The 22,818-nt window shown below is 44.4% G+C and overlaps 1 protein-coding gene across 2 annotated transcripts in view; it reads right to left on the reverse strand.

The window, feature by feature from the left end:
- The window catches only part of FBXL19 (F-box and leucine rich repeat protein 19), a 50,602-nt gene that overhangs the window by 23,539 nt on the left and 4,245 nt on the right, over positions 1 to 22,818 (reverse strand). For both annotated transcript variants that reach the window (XM_070726800.1, XM_070726801.1), the window contains 6 exons: positions 14,556 to 14,760; positions 9,711 to 9,854; positions 9,526 to 9,612; positions 6,360 to 6,569; positions 3,744 to 3,776; positions 2,179 to 2,319 (listed from right to left, as the gene is read on the reverse strand). In XM_070726800.1, the coding sequence (XP_070582901.1) occupies positions 2,179 to 2,319; positions 3,744 to 3,776; positions 6,360 to 6,569; positions 9,526 to 9,612; positions 9,711 to 9,854; positions 14,556 to 14,729 (789 nt within the window). In that variant the 5' untranslated portion in view covers positions 14,730 to 14,760. The remainder of the gene's footprint in view (positions 1 to 2,178; positions 2,320 to 3,743; positions 3,777 to 6,359; positions 6,570 to 9,525; positions 9,613 to 9,710; positions 9,855 to 14,555; positions 14,761 to 22,818) is intronic.

The raw sequence follows: 22,818 nt of genomic DNA on the forward strand, positions 1-22,818 counted from the left end.
TCTCCTTGATGGCCTTCAAGAAGCATTTCTTTCTGGTGCATTCTATGCCCACTTTGAGATCATTCAGCTGGATGCCGGCCAGACCCTGAGAAAGGGGCTCATCATAGCCATATACCAAGAATACTGCATCCGGTTTTGGTCACCACACTATAAAAAAGATGTTGAGACTCTAGAAAGAGTGCAGAGAAGAGCAACCAAGGTGATTAGGGGACTGGAGGCTAAAACATATGAAGAACGGTTGCAAGTACTTGGCATGGCTAGTCTAGTGAAGAGAAGGACCAGGAGAGACATGATAAGTCTTCCAATATTTGAAGGGCTGCCACAGAGAGGAGGGGGTCGGACTGTTTTCCAAATGACCTGAAGGCCAGGCAAGGAATAATGGATGGAACTGATCAAGAAGAGATTCAAGCCAGAATGTTTGTCTGGTGGCGGGCACAATCACTGAGCACTTGTTATATGTTGTGTGTGTGTTTTATATTATAAAATCAATAAAAATATATTTTTTTAAAAAGCTAGAAATAAAGTGAAATTTTCTGACAGTGAGAACAAAGATTTGCACGATCTCCTCCCTACCAGTCTTCGGAAAGCCGTTAAGACCTGGCTTTTCCGACAGGCCTGGAATTAGATTGACTGCTGTGTGTATATGGTTCTTTTAAAGATTATTTTATTGTTATTATATTACTGATTTTATTATGCAATTTTGACTGTATTTTAATGCTATTGTATTTATTCCACTTGTTAGCGGGACTGAGTCTGCTTTGGATTGAGCGGCACATAAATATAATCAATCAATCAATCAATCAACCATCCAGTTGCCTTCAAAACCTGTGGGTACTTCAACACTGGAAGCTTTCAAGAAGAGATTGGACTGCCATCTGTCAGAAATGGTGTGGGATCTCCTGCTTGGACAGGGGGTTGGACTAGATGACCTACAAGGTCCCTTCCAACTGTTAAAGCATTCATTCTTCTTACTTCCAGAATGGCTATTGCTATGAATGGCCCGTCTTACATGACCACAGCTCCTTCTAGAAGCCCACGAAAAGTGGGGCAGAGCATGGAAAACTGACACCCACTGAAAACTGTCTAAGCCACAGCGATACATATCTAAACCCCCTATTCCAGTTCCTTGCACTGCGTGACAGCATGGCGGAAGCAATGGGACCAGAGGTGTGTGAATCTTGTATAGCTACCAGAATCAACCCTGCAGTCTTAACAGATTGGTTAAACAAACCACAGTTGGATGGGTTCACACAATGTATTCAGTTACAAACCAGAAGTGGGCAGCCACAGTCTTCAAACCTACATACCCATGTGGGAAAGACTGGCATGAGGCCGTGTGAAAAATGACAAACAAAACATCCCAAAATCTGTTTCTCAAACCAAATGCTGGCTGAGGAATTCTGGGATTTGAGGTCCACAAGTCTTAAAGTTGCCACGTTTGGAGACCTCTGACTTAGATCACCGGTCCCAGACATACAGAAAGCAAATGAGCAAAGCCCCATCCATGCATGTACAGGATTCAGGCAACATGCAAAGCCATGCTCTCTCCAGTTCGTGGAAAAAACTCTCTTCACAGCCTGGTGCCCTAAATATTAAGGGTTGCTGGCTTAGAATACTTAATAATAATAACAACAACAGAGTTGTAAGGGACCTTGGAGGTCTTCTAGTCCAACCTCCTGCTTAGGCAGGAAACCCTACACAACTTCAGACAGATGGTTATCCAACATCTGCTTAAAAACCTCCAGTGTTGGGGCCTTCACAACTTCTGGAGGCCAACCGTTCCATTGACTAAGTGTTCTGACTACTGGGCAATTTCTCCTTAGTTCTAAGTTACTTCTCTCCTTGTTTAGGTTCCACCCATTGCTTCTTGTTCTACCCTCAGGTGCTTTGGAGAACAGCTTGACTCCTTCTTCTTTGTGGCAACCCGAGATACTGGAACACTGCTACCATGTTTCCCCTAGTCCTTCTTTTCATTAAACTAGCCATGTCCAGTTTTTGCAACCATTCTTCATGTGTTTTACCCTCCAGTGCCCTAATCATCTTGGTTGCTCTTGTGTGAACTTGTGTGAATACAGCTAACCTCTCTTGCCCCAGATTTGTCAAGGTCTTAAGTAAGGGAGCAGCTTTGTCCTGGGGCGTGAGCCGATTCCTCCCTCTGCCCCCCACCTGCGGGCTCACCTCTAAGTCACCGGCTGTGATCTGGCTCAGGTGAATAGATGGGTGGGAGATGGCTCCTTTCACCTCGAAGTCACCACCGCCCATGCGGCTCCAGGTCTGCATGGAATCCAATTTGTTTCCATCGAGTGGTTGCTCGGCGCCCTTAAAACAAACAAAAAAGCCCCACACAAGTGAAATGGATTGCGGGAAGAAAAAAAAAAGGGGGAAAAAAAGCAGGTAGAAAGATGAGTGAGAGGCGCCAGTCAGCTTCTTGCCAAAAAAAAAAAAAAAAGGAACTCGGGCATTCGCCCTGCAACGGTAGCCAGGACAGAGTATGAGGACCCCTAATGGCCTTCAAAGGTAGTGCAGGTAGCATCCGATCTTTCCGGAGCACAAATAAAACAGACATCTTTCGATGACTCAGTTCTTGGGAAAAGGGCCAAAGTATTACAAAAACAAAAAGAGCTGGCAATGAGATGCCAGCCATTACTTAATACATTAAAAAAAAAAAAAGTAAATTGGATGGAAGGGCCTCGTGGATGCCATGAAGGTAAATATCGCCCTGGCTATGTGATCTGCCTGGAGGTGAACCACACTATATGCATGCAGGTAGACCTCAACTGGCCACCACAATTGAGATCAAGATGTATGTTACGACGTCTCTCACCACGTTTGCTAAGTGGATCACTGCAGTTATTAAAATTAGTAACACCCTGGTTAAGGGCAAACTCAGTTCACCCATTCACTTTGCTTGCCAGAAGGCTACAACTGGCGGTCGCATAACCTCCGGACACTGAGACCGCCTTAAATGTGAATCGGTTGTCAAGCATCCAAATGTAAATCAGGTGACCACGGGGATGCTGCAACAGACATAAGTGTGAAAAAGGGTCATAAGTCCCTTTTCCCCCCAGGACTGGTAATTAAATGATACAGGGGGTATATATTACCAGTCTGTTAAATATAAGATGAGCTATGAGGGTTATCTGGAAAGTAAGGTTACAGTGCACATAACTCTCGTGGGGAAAGTTCGCAGGGGGAGTTGGTATTACGATCGTCTAGTGGGAAGCCAGCGGAAGCTAATGAGCAGGTCAGCAGATCATCAACTGGTGTGGTGGTGAAGGCTAGAGATGAGCGTCCTCATTCCCTCCAAGTGCCAAGTGCGCGCTGTAATACGCTACCTGAATGCTAAGAGCATGAACCCTGCTGCGGTGGGTGCCCAAGATTTCTGCGCGACGTGTTCCCAAGATTTTTCTCGCCGATTGCCGAGTTTTGAATTTTTTGGTTCAAGGAGAATGGGTATGGCCCAAGGCATTGATTGACGTTTGCTCTCTGGAATATGGTGATAAGCCCAAGTTTCATCTCCTGTCACTATACAGTTGAGAAAAAACCCTCGCCTTCAATCCTGAAACAGTTAAGAAATTCTCGGGCGGCACTGGCTCTGTTTATTTTGTGCGCTTCAGCAAGCATCTTGGGCAACGGGCACCCACCGCAGCAGCGTTCATGCAGTAGCTCCCCCTTGGCGTCTTATGCACAGGCCCTTCTTGCATAATGAGGTCCAGCCTGGTGAGAAAAGCAAAACTACTCACCTTTTTCAAATGTTTTTCCCGGGTACCTTTCAACTGGAAAGAGAAAGAAAGAAAGAAGACAGTAAGAATTCTTGACCAGAGCATGTTACTTAAAGTCACCTCTTCTGATACCGAAAGTAAGGAATTTGGGGTTCAGAATATTGAAAACTGTTCTGGTTTCTGGTAGAAGTTTAGTAATTACAAATAACTCTCATTAAATGCATCGTTTCATGAATAAAGCAACTCCGTTTATTTCTCTGCTCTCCTGTACTTCAACACATTCCAGACATCACTCGGTCCGTTATCTCTCTCTTAGCTGCATTTCTCACATTCCTTTTCCTGCTTCACTTAGACAAGATTTATTTCCTAACTACATAGCTTTTAAAAAGACAGCAGCACTGACTAAATACAATACAAAACACTTTGGCTTACTTTAGCGTGGCGAAAACACACCCATATTTCTTTTCAGCAACGTTGAAACGCCACCCTTCTTCTCCACTAGCCCCCTGACGTGCCAATTACCTCACTACAATATTTAACCCATTCCTCTCCTTAATATCTTCTTCCACACCTTTGCTCTCTACGTTTCTGAATCCTTCTAAATTTAGGATTAACCCAGCGAGCGTCTGATTCTCCCTCACTAGATCTTGAACTCATAGTCCCATCCTATGGCTGGCCTCCCACCTGTTCTACTACCTGTAATCCCGCCCCCCCCCCCCACTACTTCATAAACACTATCTGAATCCGAGTCCTCAATATCTTCATCATCCTCCAACTGATCAGGAGTATGTACAACAAAAACAAACAAGCAAACAAACAAACTGGAGAGCCAAATTAAGCACATGAAAAGTCCAGAAATCTAGAATGACTTTCCACCGGCTGGGAAAATTCTGGGATTTTAAAAGTCCATGAGTCTTAAAGTTGCCAAGTTGGACACCTGATTTAGTACGCAGGCAAAAAAATTAAAAAAAGTATTGACTTGCTAATGCATCTTTTTAGCAGTTATTGCAGCTTTCGCAGAATGGAAATGAGCAAAACAATCTGAAAAACTGGAATCGTGGAATTTTTGTTGGATTGTGACCCTCAGCATACTGCACAAAGCCCAGGGTGGCTCTCAAATCCATAGCATTTAACACATCCTCAATCCAGAGATTCCTACTTGGGGCGGAAAGATAGGCAGTGTGTAGAAGGAATATAAACTGGAATAGTCTATTGTGGGTAGAGGCAGAAAGTCATAAGGCAGGACTCAGTATAACCCCTGGTGTAGTTAGCATGATTCCTTCAGATAACCAGAAAAAGATTTAAAGTTGATAATCAACTTTGATAGTAGTAGCACAAACACCACAAATTAGGCACTAGCCATGTGATCTCTATGGGTATGGATCCCTCACCACATAGAGGAACACCCATGCTCCCCAGCAGCATCATGTGGCTCACCGAGGGGTAACAGGTGAGGTCAGAAAAATTGAGTAGTGGCCAAGATACCCAAGAGTTATTTGTATGCTGCCTATTCAGTTTGCAATAAAATAATAGTAGCGCTGCTAAAACCAGTTAGCAAGCAACACCATAACAACTTTTGTTGCTTAAGCCAACAGCTCCCCCAACAAAAATGCTATCCACACACCCACACACCTCTCATACACACACACACACACAAAAGCTTTGCAGAACAGCATAGCCTTAACTGATTTGCTAATTAACAACCTCAGTTGGAACAGAGAAGGGAAAATGATTTAATTGGGATCAAGGAATGTCAAGAACCTTTGGAAGGGGAGTAAGGTATACACCACGATTAAAGGGTGACATCATTAGGAGGATGTGGGGGACAAAGTGACAAGGACAACGATTTGATTCTTCAAAGTCTCTTTGCGATGGGGGGATTTTTTGAACTGCATGGGAAAAGAGACAGTGCTGAAGGAGAGCTAAACAGGTCAAGGGAAATTACTTTGCTGTAATGAAGAACGAAACGATCTCGGAAAAGACCACCCACAGTTAACCAACTGAGGTGAAGTGGCCTAACATGACCTACGTACAGCTCATAGAATCATCTGCTACAACGACCTTCCTGCCAACGACTACTACAGCTTCAACTACAACAATACACGAGCACACAAACGATACAAACTCAAAGTAAACTGCTCCAAACCTGACCGTAGAAAATACGATTTCAGCAACCAAGTAGTTAATACTGTACCTGGAACTCACCACCTGACTCTGTAGTTTCGTCACCAAACCCCCAAAACTTCACCTTTAAGACAATCCAATACTAAAACAACTAAAAAACCCTTATTTATAAAACCAAACATACATACAAACATACCATGCATAAATTGTAGAAGCCTAGGGGGAAAGAATATCTCAGTTCCCCCATGCCTGACGGCAGAGGTGGGTTTTAAGGAGCTTACAAAAGACAAAGAGGGTGGGGGCTATTCTAATCTCTGGGGGGAGTTGGTTCAAGGGGGTCAGGGCCACCACAGAGAAGGCTCTTCCCCTGGGTCCCGCCAAACGACATTGTTTAGTTGACGGGACCCGGAGAAGGCCCACTCTGTGGGACCTAACTGGTTGCTGGGATTCGTGCGGCAGAAGGCCTGACAGGGGGCCTGAGAGTCATAGTCCGAGCCCGGGGCCACAATTCACCTTCTTCTTGGGTCCCGTCTCAGGGGCTGGCAGCTCCTTTTTGCGCTTATGAGCACTCGGCTGGACCGGACTCTCCTCGGGAGGTGGCGGGGGCAAAGGCGGTGCTGGCAGCAACTTCTTCTTGTTCTGAGCAGGCTCATCGGTCAGCTTCCACCGGACCCCTTCCTCGCCGTTGTCCGAACGCCGCTTCCCGGTGCCATCCCCTGAATCCTGAGAGGAGGAGGAGGAGGGTGGACAGAAGAGAGGTAGAGATGAGCTCACACGCTTGCACGTAGCTCATTTCCCCCCCCATCCCATTTTGATGAATAAGCCACAAGAAGGATGCCTTCACCAGGGATGCTCCGTCAAAACAAAAACAAATGTATTATGGCTTAACTCAGGGGGGTCTGAACCCCCCCCCCCCCCCCAGTCCGTGGCATACCAGAAACCAGTCCGTGCAAACAAGCTTAGCCCCATCTGTGGGATTTCATCAGCACACAAAATCTTCTTTCTCTGGTCTATGGGAAAAAAAACCTTCTCTCCACGGAACAATCCCTAGTGCCCAAAAGGTTGGCTTAATCTACTACAGTAGTACCTCTAGATACGAGCTGCTCCACATGCGAGTATTTCAAGATACGAGCCACGAGGGGAGAGAAATTTCTGTTCTAGACCCGAGCTGAAATTCGGGATACAAGCCGAGCGTCTACTAGGTGGCGTAAGAATCCTTGCTTTTGGTTATCTCGGAGGGGAAAAACAAAGTGTAAAGCGATTTGTTCCAGATACGAGTTGCTCGACATACAAGCTCCCTTCTGGAACCAATTATACTCGTATCTAGGGGTACTACTGTACTTCTCAATCATTTTCTGTTATGTCCCCCCCACCCAGGAAGAAGTAAAACGTCAGGCTCGCTGTTCCATCTTTCAACTACGTTTCAGCTGTCATATGTAATGGAGGGTGGGGGTAGGGGTTTGGGGAGGGGAGGCTTTCCGGAGGGGCCCTAGTAATTTTCATTTCTTCTGCTGAAGGCCAGAGGAGTTTCGTTTCTCCTGAGTTATAGGGAGGTCCGTTAGTGGCGTGCATTCAAAAAGCATGACGCGACGGTGAAGATGCGTCCACCTGACGAAGATGGACAACGGGGATTGGTTGTTTTCCAAAGGGGGCCAAGTGGGATACTTTGATACGGGCAACTATCGCACCTTTTCCCCCAGACTTTGCTTTGCTTCTGATGCATTCACTTCTGATTTAGTAAAGTTTACTTTTGAAGTTCAAGATGGACTCTTCAGTGTTACTTTCCTTAAATACTGAAAGGAGCCACCCTGACATAAACATTTCAACACCCCCCCCCCCCAAAAAACCCTCTCTGATCTGAGCCCAAATGGAATTTTAGTGTTTTGACACGGGGCCAGGACAGCTTAATCGAGCTGATGTTTTGGGGGTCGCCGGCCTGGTCCATAAGTGCTATCTGCCGGGCACTCACAGCGAAGGGTGTGGAAGGAGGCTTTAGGGTGCCGTTCGAAGCTTTTGCCCAACTGCAGAGGATGTCCCTCCTTGTCCAGCAGCAGTTCGCCATCCTGTTCATGGGTACTGCGGAGCCCGCCGAGAGAACAAGAACCGGAGCGGCCGCCCTGCCCCGCTACATTTTCCTCTGGCCTCGGAGCCGCTTGCAACGGGGAAAACATTTGCCTATCTAGGGGAATTGATTGAGAGGGACCATGCATATTCCCTGGAGTCACACACGCCACCCTGCCATCGTTCTGTGGCTCCACAGAGCGGGGGGGCGCCCCATTATTTGAGAAGCACTGGCTTAACCCAACCTATCCAATCCTCCCCAATGCTTTCAGGACACGAAAGGCATTGCTTGGAGGCAGGGCTCAGGAAAGCAGGCCAGATAGATATTTTCTGGACGTTACATCCAATGGAGCCAGCTGAATTGTTCTGCACAAAGGTCCTAAGCAGAGGGCTCTATCCAAGAGACGGTCCTCTTCTTTACAGGTAGTCTTTGACCTATGACTGTCAGTGAGCCTGGGATCGCAGTCATAAGCTGGGCCAGTCGTTAAGCAGGGCCGCCGCATGACTGACCCCATTTGATGATATTTTGTGGTTGGGGTTGTTAAGCAACTGTAATGGTTAAGTCATTGTATGCAATGGGCAGGGTTTTGTTTTGGTTTTTTTTGCAAGAAACCTGAAATAAACATGATGTTTCCAACAAAAAAAGAAAGCCATAAATCATGGTCACATGATTGCAGGATGCTGCAAATGACCACTGTGGGTAGAGGCAAAAAGTGTCCAAAATGCAACCACATAACTATGAAGGATGGTAACCGTAAAAACCAATTGGGGGAGGGGTGTGTGTTTCATTGTAATTTTGAACAGTCGCTAAGCGGCCAGTCATAACTAAAGGACTACTTGTCTTAGCTACAGAGCATTGCTCTTCATTGGGGGTATGGAGGGGGGACGGGGGGGGACTGTAGAAAAAAGGGTATCAACTTGGAGCTCTTCAAACTTGGCCACGTTAAGACTTGTGGACTTCAACTCTCAGAATTCTCCAGCCAGTTTTGCTAGAACAGGAGTAGACAAAGTTGGCCTCTTCTACGACTTGTGGACTTCAACTCCCAGGATTCTTGAGCCAATCATGCTAGCTCAGGAATTCTGGGAGTTGAAGTCCACATGTCGTAGAAGAGCCAACTTTTGCCTACCCCTGTGCTAGAATAGAACATCAACATGCTGGCTAGAGAATTCTGGGAGTTGAAGTCCACAAGTCTTAAAGTTGCCAGGTTTGGAGACCCCGATCCATCGTTGCAAATGGTAGGTGTGAGTAATTAGAGCATGAAATAAGGGGGGGGGGGGAACCCCACCCTCTAGGACAGTGTTTCCCAACCTTGGCAACTTGAAGATATTTGGACTTCAACTCCCAGAATTCCCCAGCCAGCGAATGCTGGCTGGGGAATTCTGGGAGTTGAAGTCCAAATATCTTCAAGTTGCCAAGGTTGGGAAACACTGCTCTAGGAGACCTATGTAAATGGTTCCTCCTTTATATCCCCATCCTGTTTTGCTTTGAAGCAAATGAACCTGTGGGGGCTTCTACCCCACCCACTCTTTGATTCTCCCTTCTCAAAGATAATACCCCTTCCCCCCACCCTTACACCCATCCGCCCACACATACCCCCACACACCCCAAACTACCTACTTTCATCGATTTGCCTTCCCTCTTGCACTTGGGGCATTCCCAGCAGTTTGGAATTTCGTTGTTGATGACCCCTTCAGCGGTTCCCATCTGCAAAGAGAAAGACCGGGGCAGGTGAAGGGAGTGGGTGCAATATTCCTGAGTTGGGGCGTGGCCGCGACGACTGTGCAGTGCCTCTCCTCTCTCACCTTCAAGCAGCCTGGATGCACAATCTCGTTGCAAATGGTACACTCCATGAGCGACAGGTTGAACTTCTCCTCTTCACCCTCTACTGTGTCCTCTTTCCCGGCCTCCCCACAGACCAGGCACACGGCCGTGTGGGGTAGAACTGGCTGCAAGGAGACGAGAGGAGAGAAGTCAGATGTAAGAAATGCAAAACGGCCATAGTGCTTAGACCTACATACCGCTTCACAGTACAGTAAGACCTTACCTATCGCTGGTGTTACGTTCCAGACCCGGCCGCGATAGGTGAAATCCGCGATGGGGAATTTATCGACTGATAGTCCTTATTTAAGTATTTATATTGTAATTGTTTGGTAAGTTTTCATTGTTTTCAGTGTTTATAAACCCTTCCCACACGGGATTTATTGTAGATACAGTATTTAAATACAGTATTTACAATTTTAGATATATATTTTTTGAAAAACCTGCCGATCGAGTTCCGCGGGCTGTTTAAATCTGCCGATCGACTTCCTCAGAAACCCGCGAACCAGCGAAGATCCGCGAATGATTTTTCTCATTAATATTTCTTGAAAACCCGCGATGAAGTGAAGCCGCAGTAGGTGAAGCGCGGTATAGTGAGGGACTACTGTACTGTCCAGCCTTCTCTAAGCAGTTTACGGAGTCAGCGTCTTGCCGCTAACAATCTGGCTCCTCATTTTGCGGAAGGATGGAAAACTGACTCTACCTTGAGCCTGTGGGAATTGAACTGCAGGCAACCGGCAGTCAGTAGAAGTGGCCTGCAGTAATCAAGCAGGGATGCTCTTTCTTTCAACTACCCCTAGTAGACATCAATAGTCTTTGGAAAGTTTCCTGGAGGCAGCTGAGCCAAAGGAGGCCAGTAGGGACAAACCTTCCTTTGATCGCCTATTAGCACTGAATAAAACTGGACTTTAGAAGCTGCATTTAAAACATTACAAATATTTAATGTAAATTTAATACGAAAGAGATAAAATGAGAAATATGTGAGCTTTGGTCTTCAGTCCCCCTGAGCTACTTATTTTGAAATCTTGTTTGCTTTGGAGAACAAAGTGATAACAACCTCACTGATTACCAAAATGCAAACGGCAAGTTTTTTTCTTTTTAAATATAAATATAATCCCAAATAATACATTATTATTTTCAGGAGATAATTTTTTTCTATTGGAGCACTCTGTTACACTATAATATATGTTTTACAGGTATTCCCTGCTTAATGACCATTTGTTCAATGATAGTTCTAAATTGCAGTGCTGTGGAACTAAGGGACTTACAACCAGAGGTTTTGGCCATTGCTAAGCCTCCATGGTCAAATAATAAAAATTTGGGTGGCACACTTGCCCTTACCACTGTGTGGGTACTGCAACTCCCTCACCTGCCTATCTCCTTGGATGACAAAAAGAGAAAAGGAGGCAGCATTAGGTCAATATGTAACATATACCAAAAATTAAATTAGAACAGATTGGAAATAGAAATTAAGACTTAGGAATATGATTATCAGAATGGAAAAGTGAGAAAGAATGACTTAGATTTAGTCATTTATCAAATTAAAATTAGCTACTGGAGTTATATTTTTGTTCCTTTTTAAAAAGACTGAATAATTGGAAATTTGAAATGTGATTTAGGATATTCTATTATTTTTTATGTAAGATATATTACAAACACGATTGGTTATTGAAGGTATATGTGTTATGTACCCTGTTTCCCCAAAAATAAGACGTACCCCGAAAGTGAGGCATGTCAGAGGTTTTGCAGAATTTGCTAATATAAGGCACCCCCCGAAAATAAGGCGTAGTCAAGTTTACATACGGTACGGTGGAAAAACATACGGTACCATTCAAAGCTGTTCATAGCGGTACCGTATTAATGTGGTGTCCCCTGCTGGCCCCTTCCATCGCTTTGTACTGTCCAGTACAGCAGACAGTCTGCTGCTGTCTCACTGCCATTAGTCTCCACTACAGTGCGTAGACTGTAGTTCCTCTGGTGGCCGGAAGCTGCAATAGCGGGAGTATACTGTTATACCATATAAGTGCCGTCGTTTGTGTGTGTGGGTGCCATACTGACAGGTACCGTACCGTAATCAGTGTACCGTACGGTACACTTTCTTTGGGGGTGTCAGCTTTTCTGCCTGTGAATTTGTCTTATTTGAGAAATATAAGGCACTCCCCGAAAATAAGACGTAGCCCAACTTTTGGAGCAAAAATTAATATAAGACAGTGTCTTATTTTCGGGGAAACACGGTATGTGTTTTTAAGGTGGAGAAAAATAAAAAACTTTTAAAAAAAATATTACAAATCCAAAAGGAAGGGAACTTTTCAGTTCTCGTCTCATAGGACGTGTTTCTGAACAGGGTGCTTCCAGCTTACAATATTTTCAGTTTGAAAATACATTTTGTACTTCTTGCTTTTAAAATATGGGTCCCAGCCACAGAAAGAAATGGTATAGAAAAGGAAAGAGAAGGAGGGGTTCATAGGAGCCTACTGCAGGGGTAGGCAAAGTTGGCTCTTCTGACTTGTGGACTTCCACTCCCAGAATTCCTGAAGTAATCTTGCTAGCTCAGGAATTCTGGGAGTTGAAGTCCACAGGTTATAGAAGAGCCAACTTTGCCTACCCCTGGCCTAGTGGATGGAGCATAACTTCAGGCACACAGATACCAGAGGGGACTGCACCTGATTTTCCAGAACAACTTCATACATGCAGAAAAGGCATTGGATGACTCAGTTTCTCAGCCGCCCCGTCTTGAGCGAAGTTGTTGTGTGGGAATGTCCAGCGATGAAATGGCTGCATGCAGAAAGCTAACATATGAACGGGGCAACCACTTAGAATTGTAGCTTTTTCAACATGATATGGATTGCTTGTTTGCTTTATGTAACGCATCTCTGCTTTTACTTACAGCTCTCAGCAGACATGAAATATGCATGAAAAGCTAAGGATTAAACCCACATCAGCCCGCAGACAAGAACTATATGGAAAAACTAATCATGTCAAGAAAACTAGTTTGAAAGCCTTCGGGCTAATCAACTTTCCATGAACTTTAAAAGGTGTGTTCTTTTTAACCCACCGAGAAATGTACACGAACTCTAGAATTGGGATCCTGAAGACAGTTTAGTGATGAAATGTGCATTCTTTCTCCTTTTTATTTAAACTATGGGAGAGCTGGAGGCAAAGCATGTGTCTCTTGCTTTTTTTCCATTCCAATTTGAGGATTCGGGAATATTTAGCCGAGGCAGATCAGATCCGGGGCCATAGTTCCCTCTAAGCTGAGCAGTGAGCAATCGCTCACTTAAAAATCATCATCAACTCAGAGTTTTCCAAACCTGCCCAGAAGCCGAGAGGGAAAGAGTGAGAGGGAAGGAGAGAGAGAGGAAGAGAGAGAAACAGATAGAAAAAAGAGAGGAAGGAAAAGAGAAAGAAAAAGAATGGGAGTAAGGAAGAGAGAAAGAAAATCAAAATCTAGTTTGAAACCAGCTCAACTATTTAAGTGGCATTTTGATATTGATAGAGTTGCCCTATTATGAGCTCACTGTTATAGACACACAGTACAGTATTTTACTTTGAAATTCTCTGAGGCAAAACAGGGTGGGTTTTTTATTTGTTTATTGGTTGTTTATTTATTTATTATTTCTGTGCCGCCCAGTCCCAAAGGGACTGCTGCTCAGACACTATACTTTTCCGCCCACCCCAAAAAAAAATTAGAGGGAACACTCTCCGGGGCACATTTTTCTTGACCCTCAATAGGATGGGGAACCTGTGCCCTTTTAAGGGTCTACGGCAACTCACCACAGCCAACCCACCATGGCCAGACTCACCAACTAAGCGCGGGACAATTCGCCATGGCCAATTTGCAGTGGGGCAAGAGTTACACTAATATCAAAGAAATGGTGGAATAGAGTCTTTATAGAGAGGATGCCAAAGAAAAAAAATGAAAAGTGAATGACAACAATTAAAATTATTATTTTAAATGATTAAATTGAATTGTTGGAATTGTCCCACAGTGAGTTGTTCTGTGGCAAGTTGCCTGAGTCGAATTGTCTCACACTGAGTTGGTCGTGGAGTGTTAACCCTGGTCAAGTGGCCGCGGTGAACTCTCCCATTCCAAAGACAAAACCCAAACTAATAAGCTTCACCAAGTGGATTGATCTGAAGAGCTGTGGTGGCACAGTGGTTAGAGTGCAGTATTGCAGGCTAATTCTGCCAAATGCCAGCACTTCGATCCTGACCGGCTCAAGGCTGACTCAGCGTCCGGTCCTTCCAAGGTTGGTAAAATGAGGGCTCAGATTGCTAGCGGCAATGTGCTGACTCTGCAAACCGCTCGAGACTGCTTTACAGTCTAAGTCAGTGATGGCAAACCTTTTTTTCCTGGGTGCTGAAAGAGCGTGCTCCATGCTATCGCGCAAGCTTGAGTGCACACACCCATAATTCAATCCCTGGAGAGGCAAAAACACTTCCCCGCCCTCCGGAGGTCCTCTGGAGGCCAGAAACGGCCTGCTTCTCAACTTCTGATGGGCCCAGTAGGCTCATGTTTTGCTCTCTCCAGACTCCAAAGGTTTCCCTAGATGGTAAAAACGCCATCCTCCATCCTCCCGGAGGCTCCCTGGAAGCCAAAAACACCCTCCCAGATCCTCCTTGCGAGCCAAAAATCAGCTGGCCGGCATACACATGCACACTGGAGCTGACCTAGGGCAACATCTCGTGTGTCACCTGTGCCATAGGTTCACCATCACTGGTCTAAGTACTATTGCTATGGAGGAATTGAAGAGCCAGACATTGCATGCAAACAGAATTCCACGCCACGGGGCCCCCTCGGTGTTGGCTGCCCCAACTCTCTCGCTTACCGCTGTGCACTGCCTCTGCAGGCAGGACTGCTTCATGCGTCCAGGACCCCCAAACTTCTTCATGTCCTTACAGAAATGGCACTCCCCACACTCTGATCGCAGGCACGCTTTACACTTCCGGCACCGCGTCCGCCGCCGGCGAGCTCCAGCCCCTGCCCCTTTGCTGGACGACATTGGCTATGTCCCGCTTCAGCTACTCTCTGGGCTGTGAGGAGGAAAGGCAAAAAGAGGCAAAACAGGCAGGTGAACATGGCGCTCAAGGTGGGCAAGGTGTGACGGATAATGAAGGTTTTTTGGGGGAGGGGTAAGAGGGAAAAGATGGATGTGCAATACAAAGGAATCAAGAGTCTCGTATACAGTAACTGTAGCCCGACTTACAACAGTTCATTTAGCGATCGTTCAAAGTTATGGTGGCACTGAAAAAAGTGACTCATGACCATGTCCAGTCAATGAAGCAGTGGAAGTGATGTGCCGGTGCCTGGAGGCTGTTGGGGTCTGGATGGGTGTCAACAAGCTCAAACTCAACCCTGACAAGATGGAGTGGCTGTGAGTTTTGCCTCCCAAGGACAATTCCATCTGCCTGTCCATTACCCTGTGGGGGGGGGGGGGGGAATTATTGACTCCCTCAGAGAGGGTTTGCAACTTGGGCGTCCTCCTTGATCCACAGCTAACATTGGAACACCATCTTTCGGCTGTGGCGAGGAGGGCGTTTGCCCAGGTTTGCCTGGTGCATCAGTTGCGGCCCTATTTGGACAGGGAGTCATTGCTCACAGTCGCTCATGCCCTTATCACCTCGAGGTTCGATTGCTGCAATGCTTTCTACATGGGGCTACCTTTGAAGAGTGTTCGGAAACTTCAGATTGTGCAGAATGTGGCCGCGAGAGCTATCATGGGGCTTCCTAGATTCGCCCACGTTTCTACAACACTCCATGGCCTGCAATGGCTGCTGATCGGTTTCCGGTCACAATTCAAAGTGTTGGTAATGACCTTTAAAGCCCTACATGGCATTGGGCCAGAATACCTCTGGAACCGCCTTCTACCGCACGAATCCCAGTGGCCGATAAGGTCCCACAGAGTTGGTCTTCTCTGGGTCCCGTCGACCAAACAATGTCGTTTGGCAGGCCCCAGGGGAAGAGCCTTCTCTGTGGCGGCCCCTCCCCTCTGGAATCAACTCCCCCCGGAGATTAGAACAGCCCCCACCCTCCTTGTCTTTCGCAAGTTACTCAAGACCCACCTATATCGCCAGGCATGGGGGAACTAAGACATCTCCCCCAGGCTTTCTTATATTTTATGTTTGGTATGTATGTGTTGTATGGTTTTTAACAGTTGGGGTTTTTTAATATAATTTTTATTATTAGATTTGTTCCATTGTTATACTGTTTTTATTACTGTTGTGAACCGCCCCGAGTCTTCAGAGAGGGGCGGCATACAAATCTAATAAATTATTATTATTATTATTATTATTATTATTATTATTATTATTATTTTTCACACTTGTAATAAACACGGCAGCATCTCCTTGGTGACATGATCAAAATCAAAAGCAGGTAGAGTGTAGTACTGCAGGCCACTAAAGCTGACTCTACAGGCCAGCGGTTCAAATCTCATCACCAGCTCAAGGTTGACTCAGCCTTCCATCCTTCCGAGGTGGGTAAGGTGAGGACCCGGATTGTGGGGGAAATAGGCCGGCTCTGTTAAAAAGTGCTATTGCTAACAAGTTGTAAACTGCACCGAGTCTAAGGAAAAGGGCGGCATAAAAAAACCGAATGAATGAATGAGTGAGTGAGTGAGTGAATGAATGAATAAATAAAATTGAGAGGCTTGGCAACTGATCCGTATTTATGACGGTTGCAGGATCATCCCCTTTTGCGACCTTCCGACAAGCGAACTCAATGGGAGAGCCAGATCCACTTAATAAGCATGTTAATAACAACCGGCAATGACTCACAAAACAACTGCAGCAAGGAATGTTGTAAAATAGGGCAAAATTCATAATCACTGTTTTGCTTAGCAATATAAATTTTGGGCTCCATTGTGATCGTTAAATCGAAGACTGCCTGCATTAGAAAACACATTTGCAAGGAGAAAAATGCCCTGCAATCCAAGTCATACATGATCAGCCATCACCAACACTGGGCAAGGGGGGGGGGGGGATCAAAATTAATCACATCAAAATGAATTTGAGTTAAAAAATATTGCACCTCAATTTGATTTAAAAGAATGGTTTAAAATCAGTAGCATTGGTAATTCTCAACATGCGACCATGATTGAACTTAAAACCTATGAATTTGTTAATGGGTTTTGCCCTGTTTTACAACGTTTCTTGCCACAGTCGTTAAATGAATCACTGCAGTTGACAAGTTAGTAACCTGGTTGTTAAGTGAATCTGGCTTCCCCCTTGACTCTGCTGGCCAGGAGGTCGCAAAACCAGATCCCACGGCCCTGCGACACTGCAACTGTCATAAATATGAATATAGATATAAAAATCTAAATATGCTGAGCATCTGAATTTTGATCACACGACCATGGAAATGCTGCAAAGGTTATAACAATGAAGAAAACGGGTCATAAGTCACGTTTTTCAGTGCCGTTGTAACTTTGAACAGTCACTAAACGTTAAATCGAGAACAAACTATACCATACAACCATACAAAATAGACAAGATGGTATTAGTTAGCACACTGATCCAAGAAAAGAGGTCGTATGGGGGGGGGGAAAGCCAAATTGAGTTGGCTAACTGGATTTAGTTTTAGCAAGGCCATTCAACAGAATTTTCAAGGGTCATTCTCAGGTTTTCGGCTGATCATGGCTGATCACGAGTTCTCTACTATCTCTGTGAGCACATTGAAGGTTATACAAAGAGCTCAAAGGCAGCCACTCCTGGAAAGATAACTGGAATTTCCCTGCCACCTCAACCTTGGATAAGTTAGGATAACGCTCCTCAACCTTGGCCGCTTGAAAACATCTGGCTGGAGAGTGATGGAAGTTGGAGGTCCACACGTCTACAAGTTGCCAAGTTTGAGAAACGCTGGTTTAGGAGCTAAGACTTTTGCCTCTTTAAAGAACTCTTGGCACTGCCTAACAGTTGTTTAAAATTCGCAGATTTAATCCAGTGTTTTGCAAACCTTGGCAATTTTAAGATGTGTGGTGGTCAACTCCGAGAATTCCCCAGTCTGAAGGTTGTACATCTTAAAGTTGCCAAGTTTAATTGAGATATTCCCTTCCCCCTAGGCTTATAAAATTTATGCATGGTATGTCTCTATGTATGATTGATTCTTTAAATTGGGGTTTTTTAAATTACTTTTAATACAGTAGTCCCTCACCTATCGCTGGTGTTACGTTCCAGACCCGGCCGCGATAGGTGAAATCCGCGATGTGGAATTTATCGACTGATAGTACTTATTTAAGTATTTATATTGTAATTGTTTGGTAAGTTTTCATTGTTTTAAGTGTTTATAAACCCTTCCCACACAGTATTTATTTTAGATACAGTATTTAAATACAGTATTTATAATTTTAGATATATATTTTTTGAAAAACCTGCCGATCGAGTTCGGCGGGCTGTTTAAATCTGCCGATCGACTTCCTCAGAAACCCGCGAAACCAGCGAAGATACGCGAATGATTTTTCTCATTAATATTTCTTGAAAACCCGCGATGAAGTGAAGCCGCAGTAGGTGAAGCGCGGTATAGCGAAGGACTACTGTATTAGATTTGTTTACATTGTCTTTTTACTGTTGTTAGCCGCCCTGAGTCTGCGGAGAGGGGTGGCATACAAATCTAATAAATAAATAAATAAATAAAGTTTGAAAAACCATGGATTAATCGAAGAGCAGGACAGGCTACTCTATGACAATCCTTATTCGGCTCTGCAACAGGAGAAAATTATCCAAACTCACACGAAGAACCTCTTAACATGCACAGAGAAACATTTCCCCCCTTCAAGAATAATGTCAAAACTTTTGCTTGTGGCTAGTTTTTTGACTGTGCTCCTCAAAAACTTATTCAGGTCTCAGGGATAAACCATTTTGTTAGAGCAGGTGGGGAAAAGAGTGATTGTTTACAGCCTCCTGATTTCCAATATATATTCTCTACTAGGGAACAACTATAATCAGAGGCAAATCTTAACCACCTCATGATGGTTTCAAACATGGCAAAAGTAAAAATAAATTTTTGACAGGTATTTAAAGTCCAAAGATCAGTGTATCGTGGCAACTGCTGTTGTCCAGGTGAGGTGAATAAAATCCAGCTGTGTTTTTCCAGGTATACAGTTACTTCAATTTAGCTCAAATGTTTTTGCAATTAAGCAAGAGAGTTAACTGGGTTTTGCCCCAATTTCTCGCCACGGTTGTTAAAGTTGATCCTTGTCGTTGTTAAATTACAAACGCAATTGTTAAGTGAATTTGGCCTCCCCATTGACTTTGCTTATCAGAAAGTCACAAAACCTGATTACTTGACCCACGGACACAGCCGCCATGATAAATATGAACCAGTCTTAAGGGCATATGATACACGCCACCATTCGTACTTGGTTCTGATAGCCCCTTTGGCATAGCATTCCGAGCTCCATTTGGTGCATTATATTACATAACAATGAATATATTTATTTTATTTATTTTATGTGATATTTGTATGCTGCCCCACTCCAACAGAACTCTGGGCGGCGAACAATAATCACAACCACTAAAAACAATGTAAAAATATGACAATAGCGAAAACACCAAGTAACATGAAATACATAAAAACGCTAAAAGCCATGCATACACTCACTTATTCCTAATCCCAAGACTGCTGGAAAAGCCAGATCTTAACGGCTTTCCGAAAGAGTGGTAGGGTGTTGGTAGTATGGATCTATGGAGGCAGTTGATTCCAAAGGGTCGGAGCCTCCACAGAGAAGGCCCTTCCCCGTGGCCCCACCAGCCGACATTGTTTGGCAGACGGGACCGGAGAAGGCCTACTCTGTGGGCCCTTATTGGTTGCTGTGAGGTATATAATATAGAGCCATTGTGATTAGCAGCAGCTGACCACAAACTAGGTCCTGCCCCCTTTATTAAGGGTATTGTGCGAATAATGTACAGATAGTCCTTGACTAACAACCACAACTGAGCCCAAAATTTCTAACATTTCTTAAGCGAGTTTCGCCCCACTTTAATGACTTTCCTTGCCACATTTCGTAAGTGAATCATTACACGTGTTAAATTACTAACACCATTGTTGAGTGGATCTGGCTTCCCTCCATTGATTCTGCTTGTCAGAAGGTCACAAAATAGAATAGAATAGAATAGAATGGAGTAGAGTAGAATAGAATGGAGTGGAGTAGAGTAGAATAGAATGGAGTAGAGTAGAATGGAGTAGAGTAGAGTAGCGTAGAATAGAATGGAGTAGAGTAGAGTAGAATTCTTTAATGGCCAGGTGTGATTGGACACACAAGGAGTCTGTCTTGGTGCAGATGCTCTCAGTGTACATAAAAGAAAAAGATACATTTGTCAAGAATCCCGGGTGGCGCTGCAAGTGTCATAAATATGGGTCAGTAGCCAAGCCTCTGAATTTTGATCGCGTGACCATGGCGGATGCTGCAACGGTCATTAATTGATAAAAAAAGGGTCACAGGTCACTTTTTCTTAAGGCTGTTGCAATTTTGAACGGTCACTAAATGACCCGTTGTAAGTCAAGGACTACCTGCGGACGAAGAGAGGAAAGAGAAAAGCCTTTAAAAAAAAGAAAAGAGGTAGGCACAGTAAAAGGGGAAAAACAACCTGCAGTTATAAAAACGGCAGCACATCACTGCGAATGACAGGGCTGAAGTGCCAGATGGTGGAAGACCGATGTAAGAACAGCTCCCTTGAGAGAGATCCCGGGAGTTGGATCTGGTTTCAACATTGATGGCGGCCAGAAACTTAGGACATAGGTGCAGTCACTTATAGCCCTGTACATAAAACAGTTAATGCCATCGCTTCTCATCTTGTTAGGGGGTTCAGAGAGATCAACCTATATCTGTGATGGCAAACCTATGGCATGCACTCCATAGGTGACACGCGGAGCCATATCTGCTGGCACGTGAGCCATTGCCCTAGCTCAGCTCCAGCGTGCATGTGTGCAACTACCAACTGATTTTTAGCACAGAGGCTCGGGGGGGGGGCATTTTTGCCCTCCGAAAGGGCCCCCAGATGGGCAAGGGAGCGTGTTTTTGCCCTCTCCAAGTTCCAAGAAAGCCTCTGGAGCCTGGGGAAGGTGAAAAATGGGCCTATAATAGGCCCACCAGAAGTCAGAAAATGGGGGAGCAGTGGTGCATTGAATATGGGTGTGGGCGCATGCATGCGCAAGAGTGTGCATGTGCACTGTTTTGGCACCTGGAGGAAAAAAGGTTTGATATCACTGATCTATATGGATTACAAATAATGTATAATAATGTTGTAGATGGTTAAAAAGAAATTGGACTTAATCTGGACTCTTTGAGGGAGATGGGCAGCTCAGAAATGTGATAACAGATTAGATAGATAGATTAGATGGAAGGATGGATAGATAGATAGATAGATAGATAGATGGATGGATGGATAGATAGATAGATAGATAGATAGATAGATAGATAGATAGATAGATAGATAGATAGATAGATAGATAGATAGATAGATAGAAAGAAAGAAACATAGAAGTCTGACAGCAGAAAAAGACCTCATAGTCCATCTAGTCTGGAAGTTTGTTCCAAGGATCTACTACTCTTTCAGTAAAATAATATTTTCTCATGTTGCTTTTGATCTTTCCCCCAACTAACTTAGATTGTGTCCCCTTGTCCTTGTGTTCACTTTCCTATTAAAAACACTTCCCTCCTGGACTTTATTTAACCCTTTAACATATTTAAATGTTTTGATCATGTCCCCCCTTTTCCTTCTGTCCTCCAGACTATACAGATTGAGTTCATTAAGTCTTTCCTGATACGTTTTATGCTTAAGACCTTCCACCATTCTTGTAGCCCGTCTTTGGACCCGTTCAATTTTGTCAATATCTTTTTGTAGGTGAGGTCTCCAGAACTGAACACAGTATTCCAAATGTGGTCTCACCAGCGCTCTATATAAGGGGATCACAATCTCCCTCTTCCTGCTTGTTATACCTCTAGCTATGCAGCCAAGCATCCTACTTGCTTTCCCTACCGCCTGACTGCACTGTTCATCCATTTTGAGACTGTCAGAAATCACTACCCCTAAATCCTTTTCTTCTGAAGTTTTTGCAATAGATAGATAGATAGATAGATGGATGGATGGATGGATGGATGGATGGATCTATTACAGGAATGTCAAACTCATGTTGTCACATTGTCGTCACATATTATGACTCCCCCCCCCCTTCGTTAAATTGGGTTTGGGGCAGCATGTGACACATTTGGCCCATGGCCCACGAGTTTGGCACCCCTGATCTATTATGTTAAAACAAATGATAGGGCTCTTTTACATTTCTGCCTTCTCCTCTCACCAATGCGGTGAAGGTCACCATGTTTTATAGATAGACTCACATTGTTTTTGTAAAAGAAGCCAAAAAAAGAAAATAGGGCAATTTTTTCCCAAGACACAACAAACAGGAAGGAGATAAAAAGAGAAAACAAGACTCTACAAATTAAATAAAAACAGCTGCTTTCTGCATTGCTTTAGAATGGTTTAGAGATAGGCAGATTCTTTTGATGTCGTTATCCAAAACAGGACTCCCTCTCTCTCAAAAATATATCCTTGACAGCAATTATTTCAATCTTATGAGAGCCAAGGTAAAGAAAATAAAAAAGAATAAATTTATTGTTCGAATTGAAAAAAGTAAGCGATGTCCCCAAAATCTCCAGTCTTTTTTTTAAAAAAAGCCTCTAATTTGGCTTAACTGTGAAAAACAAATCAAAATCAGACCCAAAGCTGAGATTTATTCTAGCTCACCCAGTAAGGTTAAATGCGTGCAATTGAACTCCCAGAATTCCCCAGTCAGCATGCTGGGAGTTGAAGTCCACATCACGTATCTGAGATTGAACAATATTGGTCCAGACCAGGGGGTAGGCAAACTTGGCTCTTCTATGACTTGTGGACTTCAACTCCCAGAATTCCTGAGCCAATCATGCTAGCTCAGGAATTCTGGGAGTTGAAGTCCACATGTCATGAAAGAGCCAACTTTGCCTACCTCTGGTCCAGACTGATTCCAAAGACTGCTTGAGTTCTACTTTCAGAAGACGAAAGAAACTGAAAAGGTGAAGGTTTGAGAAAAGTGTCAGGAAACCGAGGTAGCTGTAGACT

Source organism: Erythrolamprus reginae, chromosome Z, assembly GCF_031021105.1.
Source record: "Erythrolamprus reginae isolate rEryReg1 chromosome Z, rEryReg1.hap1, whole genome shotgun sequence".
Classification (NCBI taxonomy): domain Eukaryota; kingdom Metazoa; phylum Chordata; class Lepidosauria; order Squamata; family Dipsadidae; genus Erythrolamprus; species Erythrolamprus reginae.